This window comes from Fulmarus glacialis, unplaced genomic scaffold (assembly GCF_000690835.1).
Source record: "Fulmarus glacialis isolate BGI_N327 unplaced genomic scaffold, ASM69083v1 scaffold42579, whole genome shotgun sequence".
NCBI classification, from domain to species: domain Eukaryota; kingdom Metazoa; phylum Chordata; class Aves; order Procellariiformes; family Procellariidae; genus Fulmarus; species Fulmarus glacialis.
Window position 1 is genome coordinate 1 of NW_009234669.1, and position 11,192 is coordinate 11,192.

An 11,192-nucleotide genomic window follows, 5' to 3' on the forward strand; every position below is an offset into this window, starting at 1 on the left:
GGGGGGGGCAGGGGGAGGGGGGAAAAATCCCTGCTATAAATTCTCTTTCAACTTGTGCTTAAAATTTGATACTTCAGGTACTAAACACATCTACCAGCGTACGATGCTCAGACAACAGGGTTTACACTGCTGCCACAGTAGTGTTACGCTGGTAGCCAGTTACTCCTCTCTCGGATGTTGATCTGTTTGTCCTCCTGAAGCCAGTTCTGTGAACTCCTACAAGGGATCTTTCATATGCTATGAGCTTTGCTTCCTCATCAGCCCAATAATTCTGTGTCTTGTCCTTCACCTTTACCAGGTAGCTAAGTCTATTTTTGAAGATTTAAGTGGCGTTTCATATTGGTCATCTACAGAGAGGACAAAGGACACTTTGTAGAAGAAAATCTGTAAGACAGTAAAACAGATATGTATATACAAAATACCGTATTTTTGCCTTAGTAATTCTCCCTTCAAATTCAGCAAAGTATTGCTTCATGGTACAAGATTCTACTTAAATTAAAAAAGCAGAGATGTGGATAATACACAATGAAAACAGCCTCCAAACTAAACCTGTAGTTGTGAAATTTTTGTTTATGGGAATCAGAATTGATCTTCTGTGTACATGGATGGAAATAAGTGTTTAAAAGTTTAACACCTTAAGTGGGTGCTACAGGAGGGAACAGAAAAGTAGGAAAGACAGATTTTAAAAAGGGAGAAGATGTTGCCCAGTTTCACATTCTACAGCTATGACAGACTTCTCAGATAAGGGAGGTATTTAAGTCTTACTTTTGATAAGCTGATTATACCTATAAAATATACAGGGGAGGTTAAATTAAATGCAAGCTTTAATTTCATGGGATAGGGAATTGGGCAGTGAAGTAATTCCCTGGGAAAAGAAAGCACTAGAACATTCTTCAGGAATTTACTTTGGGAATGTAGTATGCTTCAGCCATTGCAAAGAACTTTCCATTGAACGTTAAAAATCCTTAAAGAATTGCATAGTTTGAAAAAGAAACTATTTTAATTTTGTATGGCTTTGTTAATATATATCTTTATTATCATAGCATTCCCAGTTCTAATGTAATTTCTTCACAGTTTATTACAACATTTTGATAAAAAGTGCAAAGATCTTTCTTGGAAGATGCATCGTGAAATACAGAAAATGAGGGAAATTGCCCTTGTTTACCTTGACAGAAGTGGCGGCCTTCAGAAATTCGTGCGCGATTGCAAAAAATATAATGGTATTACTCGCTCGATACTCTGTTAAATTGATACGTAATGTTACACAAATCTCTGTTATTTTTATTTACAATATTTTTCGCTCCTACAGACTCAAAACAAAGTTATGCTGTTTATCGTTTCATTATTTCAATAAATCCTTCTGATATTGCTGAATTAGATGCAACTCTTGGAAACTACGTTCTTCATAATCCCATACAAGCTGCACAGATTTTTCAGTCTGTAAGTCATATTTTTCAGTATATATTTTAGACAAGAGTAGACAAAATTACAACTTCGATATTTTAACTAGATTCTCCTTTCTAAAATGAGGTTTTTTTTAAATCACAGGTATGTTTCATAGCTATTAAGACATTATCATTAATTGAACAACTGCAGACAGAGGCCCAGGTGAGTCTGCAGTGTTTTCCTCCATTTAGATCTTAAATCTTCTTAGTATGGTGAAGTATTAACAAATATTATTTTTGTATTAACTTTTCACTTTTCATTTTCCCTTTGGTTGTAGTATTATTCGTAATTAAAAATAGCTGGAAGTCTCACCCAACCATATTGCAAGCATTTTGAGATAATTAATATGAAACCTAATTACTCTTACACTTCACGCGTTTCTGGATTTTCTTCCTAATGGCTGTATGTCACATTGTGTGTTTGCCCATGTAAGTAAAACAGTTTTAAATTTAAAAAATATTTTTACGGTATTAATGTAATTGTGTCTCTTTTTAGATTAGTATACTGCTGAAACCAACACATTTGCCACCTTTACCAAGTTATGTTTTGAGTCTTTCTGCGTTTCCCTTTAATTACGCATCTCAAAGATTTTATATGTCTGAAGGAATAGCGATTGCAATGGGAACTGTAACAAAATATACACAAGGAGCAAGATTTCTTTGTACTGAGGAAACCTGTCCATTTTCTGAAGGTAATAAAAAAAAAAAAAAAAATCAGTACTATTTCAAAAGCTTTTTAATAATTTTGATAACTTAACAGAGATTAAAAACCTAGCATGAAAAAGGCATTTTCCTATGCAGTCTTATTATGCAGACATTTTTCTAATGAGCACAGCATGATTTTTATTGAGAGCAGTGGACCTTGCCAGTGGTTGCTCAGCATTATTAAATGTTTCAGGAGCATAGCTATGCCAGCAATCCATTTTCCTAATGCTGAAGATAGTTTATATGAGAAAAGATATGTTGCCAATATAATTTAATAAATTATCTGAAAGAAAAAAAGCTAAACTAGTAGAATATTGTTTTTTTCTTTGGAAACTGTGTTTCTGTTTATATAAAAAAACCCACAGAACAGTATGCTTAAGTGACTGGCAAAAGCTTCTAGCATAGGACAAGTTTGCTTTAATGAGTAGCTGACTTCTGTGGAACTACTTCTTTGAGTAATATTACTGAAGTGCTTGTATCGTTGCAGGATTAGGCCTTAAGTACTTCTAAGGCTGTTTTGTTTGCTTCTTCCTGTAACAGAGACCATAAAATTATAAAGGAGAAGGGAAATCCCAAAGTTTGGAGACTGCAGAATAAATGATAATGATGTCTTTATGAGGGCATGTACCTCTAATAATGAATATCCCTATCCCATGTCATTTCCACGCCAGGCAGAAGCAGCTGTCGCTTGCTCCCTGCGGCTCAGAAAGCCGGGCCCAGCTCTTCTGCTTGGGAATGTACAGTAAGAAGTTCTGCCATCTTGTGGTCAACCTGTAATAAATAATACAGATCATTTTAGTGGCAGCGTCGTATATGAACGTACGTTCATCTGAAGAAACACATGATAAATTTGGAATTTCACTGTCCAGTATTTTAATCACTTCTATTCTTAATGGGAAATTTAAAATGAAAGCCATGTCCTCATTGTAAATGTTTGGTAATTTTTTTTTTTAGGATTTAGGTATGTAAGAGTGCATTTGCCTGGAGCTACAGAATCTGCCACAGTGAGGAATGATTTTGTGTGTAGTTTGTGTTCTTCGCCACTGCAGGAAGATATGAAATTTAGAGTACTTGGTGGTAGGATCTATGTAGTTTTATTTTTAGATCTGTTACTTTCCTACTTCTGTTACACAATAAGTAAACAAAATGGTTAAGTGGAAAAAGCCCCAAAATACACCAGTCATTTAAAAAAAAAAAAAAAAAAAAGCTGTACTGTTCAAGAGAACTAACCTTTTCTTTGTCTTTATTTTGAAAGATAAACAAATAGTTGAAATGATTGATGCAAAAGTTCTTAATGCTTTGAAAGGATATTCCAATGATAAATCACATTTTAGGATTCAGACATTTACAGTTTTCTTGAGAGGTAAGCTGAATTTTGGAGTTTTGTCAAAAATGTTTTAGAATTCAACTGTAGTAATCCCTTGCGTTTTCCTTATAGGTCCATTTCTCTGGATAAAATGGTGAAAGTAATAATTTATATTGCAGTTCTTTAATAAAATTAGGGGGAAAAATACATAAAATTAGCTAGGTGATTAAACAGTATTCACAGGTGATTGAAAAGTGCACGTGGCAAAACTGTTGTGTTCACTTTTATACCTTTGTTTAAATAAAATCCCCTGGCCAGCTTTGCAGTATCGGATTCTAACTGTAGCTTGGTTTTTTTCTTCCTTTCTACTTCCTTTGGTCATACTGTTTTGTTCTAACTTCATGCATTTTTAACATCCTTCCTCAATCTAGCTGTTTTCCGCATTCCATCAGGATTTTTGGCTTCTACTACCACTACCTTCCACTGCAGACATTAAATGATTTCTAATGTGAATATCCAACTAAAATCACAACTCGACAACATCCTTCCATTAATTCTCTTCAAAAAAAGCCCCACCATTCCAAAAGTCTACGGAATTATATGGTTAATTCCTTGAAAACTAAATAGCTCCAAGATCATGACACTTAAAAACTGACACTATGCATATAAAACAGAATCTACGGATGAGATACTGAGAGTTACGCATGCATTAAATTTCCACTGGCTTCAGTGATCAATGAGGTTAGACAGGGTCTCACAGCTGAGATTCATACTTGGCTGGACCTAACTCTAATTTCCAAAAACTAATTGTGATTTTTTTTTTTTTTTTAAAATGCGCAGAAACACAAAGGTTCCCAAAGCTATTTATGTGTCTTTTTGAAATCTGTTTATTTTGGATTTCCTTTATCTTGTGGGTTTTTTTTTTCTCTGACCTTTTATAGGACAGTAAACTGATAATGGTGTCACCACAAGTTTCAGAGTAGGAACGCATACTCACAAACAACTGTCCATTTTCTTTTCAACGCAGAACTAAATGCATCATCCATTTTCTTTATCTGGAATCTACTTTTCCTCACCCAGTGTTCCTTCCTTACCTTTTGCATCCAACTGTTGTTTTCTGCAATTAAATCATAAAATTGAACCATTCAGAATGTGAAGAAAAGTTTTCTGACTGTGTCTTTAAAACTGTTTTTATGCCCTAACACATCTGCAGGTTCTTCTCCACCGCCCCCCCCCCCCCCCTTTTTTTTTTTTGATTTCTAGATGAATTGGCCAATAAAATGAAAATAGGAAACCACTACAAGATTATAGGAATTCCAGCTTGTGTACAAAATGGCTTACAAGCTACAGCATGTATAGAAGTCAATAGTGTACAGCTCTGTAAACCAAATGGTAAGAAAGTTCCATTAAAATGGACTAAAAAAAGTTGGAAAACCTTCTAGAACAAAATCTTGAGAATTGGTACAGTTTTTCTATTATCTAGAGGTCCCGACTGCAAAACCGCTCTGGGACTTTCCTCTTACAGTCTGAAGTGTATGCTTACTGTTATTTGAGAATATCTTCTTTTGCCCAGTTTCCATGCACTGGGAAAAAACATAATTATTTACTGCAGTTCTTCAACTTCTCTTTCCAACTTCTCCTGTCCATTGAAAGGTACTTTGAAATCATACATTAAATGAACCTGATATTTCGGTTTGTTATTCCTCTGTTATTCCATCAGTTTTAGAAGATCATGTCTGCTACCTTTTTAGTAGTAAAATTAAGTGTCAGATGTTTACATTCTGAATTTGTCCTTAATACATAAACGTATTCCTTCTTTGTAGGTTTTGTATCAAGACTTGTTGATTTGTTCTAATATATCTGCGTAAGTCTCTTATGAAGTGTTTGTTAACCTGTACTTTGTTTTCATTAGGTCCTTCTTTTGTCAGTGACAATTTTAAGTATCTGCTCTCACTGACTTCAAGTTCATGCTGGAGGTTTACTGCCATCCTTGCCAATATCTTTGCTTCTCAAGTTGTTCCACCAGGCACTTACAATACTCTTAAACTCGCAATATTGCTGAGTCTAGTACAGACATGTGAAAAAGAAAATGCAGATTATTTGGATCTGTTGATTGTGACAAGTGACACGCTAGTAATTGATAGGTAAAGAGATTCCTTATTTTTCACATAAATTAGAATTAAAAACATGATTATTTTTAAAGATAATAGAATCGGTCTTACATGAAAGGCTAAAGAGACTGTATTTTAAAAGAATATACAGGGCTCCTACTTAGTAAACATACCCAATTTTTATCCCTGGGACATTTTTATTGATTTAAAGTGATAAATCTAGATCAGAACTTCACTAATAATAAAACCCCTTAACACTCTTCAATGATCTCAATAAGATTTTAACACTAGCACCTGTTCAACAGAGCTCAAATAAAACATTCTTCTAAAATCAAAACTGAAGACTGTCCCAGAAGCTGGTAATGATAAAAGTGAAGGGCTCTACTTTTTAGATCTTGTGTCACTTTTAGCCTTTTCATCACCACTTCCCAGCTATCAGCATTTTCCGTTAATAAGCAGTGTGTAAATAGATACTGATATTTTTATCACTCTTTTTCATAAAAACTATACTGATAAGGTATCAAAAGTTATGTACATCTTTACACATAGGTTATAAATCCGCCTGTTGTTGCCTTTTACAAAATGTTTTTCTGTATTTATGCATTTTATGTATTTATCCCTTCACACAACTATAAACTGTTAACAATTTCACATACACTGCAGAAAAGTACAATATGCTTACCTTTAAATTTACATTAATTTAATCAAAATTACTTTCTCCTTCCCCAATTCAAAACAGGGCTTCATTTTTATTTTTAAAGAAGATCTTTGAAAGTGGCATGAATTCCGTTTTCATTTGAGAGTTCTTCAACAAATTCATTAGTATTTTTTGTTGTGGAAAAAAAAACTTTCTTAACCATTTCAAAATTTAGCTGTAGAAATTAGTTCAAATTTGAAAAAAAAATATGGGCTGCAGGACTTCTTTCCCCAGGTTAAGAGTAAGATTTCATAAGAGAAATCATAGGAACTTAGAGTGTCTTGAGAATCAAAACATCTGGTTAATATTAAAACAGTTGCACACTGTAAATCTTGGTCCATACTGTCATTTGTACTGTCCTTCATGTGCACATAGTATTTTATTGTCAGCCTGTCAAAATAGGCATTTCCTACATCACATTTATATTGGTATGATAGCCTATTTAAGACTTTTATTGATTTTAATTAATCATTTTCTCCCAGTTATTAATAAATAGTAGCATAAATTGTGCCGTGACATCTTAAAATCCTTAGGAGCTTTTGATTCTGGAACCAGACAGACAATTTGCAACCTCTTTGTGCCAAGGAACATAGTACAGCGGATGAAAAAGAAATTCTATACCTGCTTTCTCAAAAAGAATTGGGGAGGGAGGAAGCGAGGGAGGAGGTAACCAGACAGACAGAGCTTGCAAGTTCCCAGCCTTTTCATTTTTTCCCAGATGGGCAGGATTGCTAACCCTCTACCCTTTTAAATCACTGGAAAAGTTTCTGTAGAATGGGAATAGGAGTTAACAATATGGGGTTAAATTATGAGACTTCTTTGACTTCCTAAGAATTACTTCTGTTGCAAACCACAATTTGCCTCATATGTTAAATCCATAAGAAATACAGCCCTGTTGGCAAGAAAGCTTAGACTTCTACCTTTGTATTCAGACTTACTTTAAACATTTAGTTTATAAACTGGTTTTATGTTAAGGGTTTTTTTTGTTGCTGTTTCTACGTGAGTCTTAATATATATAAATATTAAGTAATTTAACAATTTATGACTGACAGAATTATTTAACAATTAACAATTAAACAATTAATTTAACGCATATTTAACGATTTATGACTGACAGAATTATTTAATCCTCTAGGCTTCTGAATTACAGCATATGTCTTCTGCCTCGTGGCTTACGACATCCACCTTCTAGTGAAATTTTTCCTTCTGTGTCCAAAGATAAACACGGAACTGGAAGTGCTAGTATTCAAGCTTGCAGTGCTGTGCTGGCTAAGGGTGGTATCTGTTACATAGGAGACTTATCTTCGTATAAAAAGGATAAACTTGAACTTCTACAGTCCGGTAATCTCACACCGGGGACAGAGGGGACAGAACAAAACAAACATGCGAATTCATGGCTAGGTTTGTTCCCCAGCTTATGGCCCTCAAATGCTGGGGAAAATCTATAATCTGTTTTTAACCAGTCTGTGTAAGAAACAAGGACAAAAAAGCCCAAGGTCCTACAAGCTTACATTTGCTACACAGGCTACACTACAGCGATCCATTGATCATGACAGTTCAGTGAAATACATAATTGTGACTGATGTCAGATAGCGTCTGTGGGACTAGAATTTAGAGTTGAACTAGATCGATTACGTAACTGACGTATTTTGTCCTATCTTAGTGCTAGAGAGCAGAACGACAACAGTATTCATTCCCGGGAAGAAGTATGGAGAAGAGGCTGACCAACAAGTTACTATTTCAGTTCAGACCAATTTTTGGTCCTTTGTAGATGTGGATTCTTCCTCAAAGAAACATACACAAAAGGATAACTTTATAATTGGACAGATGGTAAAGCATGTGTCTTGTTATGACAGTAACTGTACTATAGCAGTCATTTGCATTTATGGTTATTTCAACTTATAAAATGATGAAAACAATCAAATTTGTTAGTATTTCCCAAAAGACACAACTTAAGTGACTTTAAATCAAGTATCTTCTAAAATGAGCTAGCTTTCCCAAAAGTAAGTATCATTTATTTTATTCAGAATAGCTTTTGACAACTACTATTGAAACAAAATTTTACTGCATGTATTACAGGTAATTCATTGGACAATCTTGCAGGACTCAAACATTGCAGATTGAAAAAACTGCCATGTTTCTAAAAGTCAAAAGGCCAAAATAAAGTAATTGTTTTCTTTCTCTGGGTCTTCTCTTTAGGATGTGAGTTTCATTCCACCTAACCTTCTAGATGTTTTTGGGCTTGTGCTCTACAATGAGTTTCCTTCGTGTCGGCTATCTTCTCCTCTTGTACATCACATCTTGAAAAAAGCCATTAATCCTGAAGCCATGCTGTACAAAGTCTCACAGCAGTTCAGAATGCAGGATTATGAGGAGGTAACAGATACTACCCAATAATTTAGAGATGCATTATGCTTGGGAATATCATACTGTTTCTGGAATCACAAGGTTCTCTCTGCACATTCTGATTGCTTATTTTTAAACCTGTTAATACTTACTTCCTACCCTTTCCCCCACCGAATTCCCTGGCACTAATGGGATCATTGATAAAATTAGCTTCAGTTCTTTAAAAGGGCCAGCATAATAAATTCTATTTGATCTTGTTTCTGAAAAACATACTAGGTTAACACTCATATGAGGACAGATCTCCAGATATACTTTTGACCAGAATAGTTTACAATCAGTAGTAAAAGTCAATACTCCATTCTAAATAAACTGTCAATATTTCTAGTATAATTAACAGATATTTCTGTTTAGTATCTGAGATCTATCCTGAATGGTGACTGCTGTCTTTATAAAAACTATTGGTAGAATATATTGTCCAAACTATATTACTATGCCACTGGTATGTTAAAAGGTGTGAAAAATGTAAATTCTTTAGTTCCCAGTTACATATTTGAAATGTATACCCTCTCTCTAGTTTATTTTGTTTGCTAAGAATCTTCATGTTGAACTGAGTTCAGAAGCAGAAAACCTCATTCAGGGCTACTATCTTGCAAGTCGCAGAGTGAGAAGAGATTCTATTCATGGATCTACATTATCAGCATCTGCACTAAAAATCCTGTATGTCCTACTTTTCATACTAAATGAAACACATCTATGTTTCAAATAGAAATTGTGCTAACCTGCTCAAGAGCTTGTTAAACAAAAATCTAGACGAGACTCTTAAATTTTGAAAAGTTCAAGCATAAAGAATCTTATTTACCATTTATGAATATCATTTATTTTATATATTGATGTTGAAAAAAAAAATTTAAAGAACTTTGCCAGGCACGAAAACAGTGACTTAAGAAACAATTGTCACTATTAAAGCTGTCTAGAAAAACAAAAATGGGATTTAAATTATCACAGCTTTGTATTATGCAAGCAGAAAAGTATTAACAATAGATAATATGCCAAGTTCCACTGCTTTCATAGCACAAGAAAGTAATGCATAATAATATGTACTTTGTTAGTGACAAGTATAACTGCACAGTGTTTGTGGGAAGTTTACACAGCTGAAGTATGGGAAAAAATCACTCCAGTGTTAACTTTTGATTTACAGAAGTGCTTGAAACAGGGCAATACATATTGCATTCATGTCTGCAATATTTTTTTATTTCTGACATGCTTATATTAATCTCTTAGGATTTCCCTGTCTAAGGCTCATGCTAAACTAAGTTTAAGAAAGAAAGTACTTGAGGAAGATGCGTTGATTGCCATCTTGTTACTTGAATCATCTCTTACCCTAAAACATGGTAAATAACGTAACTCAGTCTTTAGTCTTGGGTACATTGTTTTACACACAAGTTTGGCAGTGAGACAAGAATTATGATGTAACTTAAAAATGGTAACATATAAGACTGCATTACTAAGTAACCTGTCACAGCTTTTTTTCCTTCGAAGTCCTCGCAAGAGTGTATCAAGTCTTTTAGCGTCAGTCTTGATTTCTTCTTTGCTTAGGCAAGTCTGCATTATGCATAGCACCAAATCCTCTATTTCCATTTGACCTCAGTGATGAAAACTCCCTGCAACAGAGAGATAGTTACCTAATGCAGTGTCACCATCAACTGCTGAAGTTTATTGGTGCATATGGCCCAGGAATTCACATTAACACTAACGAAGAGTGAAAGCTCCACTCTGTAAGTAAAGCCTGAAGCTTCTACTTTAGTTTTTGGAGAGACTGCAATTAGAAATATACAACTAATAAAGTTTTTAATATTTTTGTGAGACAGTTCAATGCTGTTTTGCTAAGGAATAAAGCATAGCTGACAAGATTCAATTACAAGTTTTGTGACAATGTTGTTTGAAGGCAGGAGTGATATCTTCATCCTGGGAGGCCACAGCTTCAGAATAAAGCCACAACTTGAACTTCTCTTCCTGGCTACCACTGTTCATCCACAGTTAAGCGACAGGAGTAAAGCAGGGTTTTTAATAAGACTACAACTAACAATTAAACCAGGAGTTTAGAATCTAATGTTTCATTTCAAATACATGAACTCTCTGCAGTTTTTCCTGTTGTTTCTTTTCAAATGTATCACCCAATGAGGGTTAAATAGTTTTAAGTATATTAAAACTCTTTTCCTAGTGTAAGCCAACTTTCTTAAATTATTACTCACATTCTAAAAGGTATAAAAGTATAACCATACTGGTTGATGTTCTATGTCTTAGTTTTACATCACAGCAACATAATATTAGACCAGGATGCCAGTGTGCTCCTGCAATCTGAAAAAAAAGAAATCCAGTATTTCCACATTACTTTATATGTAAGACTGCAGGGGATAGTAGAACCCTACAGGAAAGTGAAAAAAATATTAGACAACCTGGTAGGTAGGCAGCTCAGTGAGTTCAACTCTACCTCACTGCAAACAACTGTAGAGTGGTGTGGTAGAAGATGAGGTATCTGAGCTACAGTATGCTTCTCCAGCTATGGACTTTCCTGTATTTTA

At 34.4% G+C, this 11,192-nt stretch overlaps 1 protein-coding gene across 1 annotated transcript; it reads left to right on the forward strand.

Moving 5' to 3' along the window:
• The first annotated feature begins 1,120 nt into the window (after positions 1–1,120).
• Positions 1,121–10,373, forward strand: MCMDC2 (minichromosome maintenance domain containing 2). Its single transcript, XM_009585717.1, has 14 exons — positions 1,121–1,220; positions 1,310–1,440; positions 1,549–1,608; positions 1,942–2,137; positions 3,105–3,227; positions 3,406–3,513; positions 4,720–4,848; positions 5,369–5,600; positions 7,400–7,605; positions 7,928–8,094; positions 8,464–8,640; positions 9,185–9,327; positions 9,892–10,001; positions 10,207–10,373. The coding sequence occupies exons 1-14, from the start codon at positions 1,121–1,123 to the stop codon at positions 10,371–10,373; spliced, it is 2,049 nt and encodes a 682-aa protein (XP_009584012.1).
• The last annotated feature ends 819 nt before the right edge of the window (positions 10,374–11,192 follow it).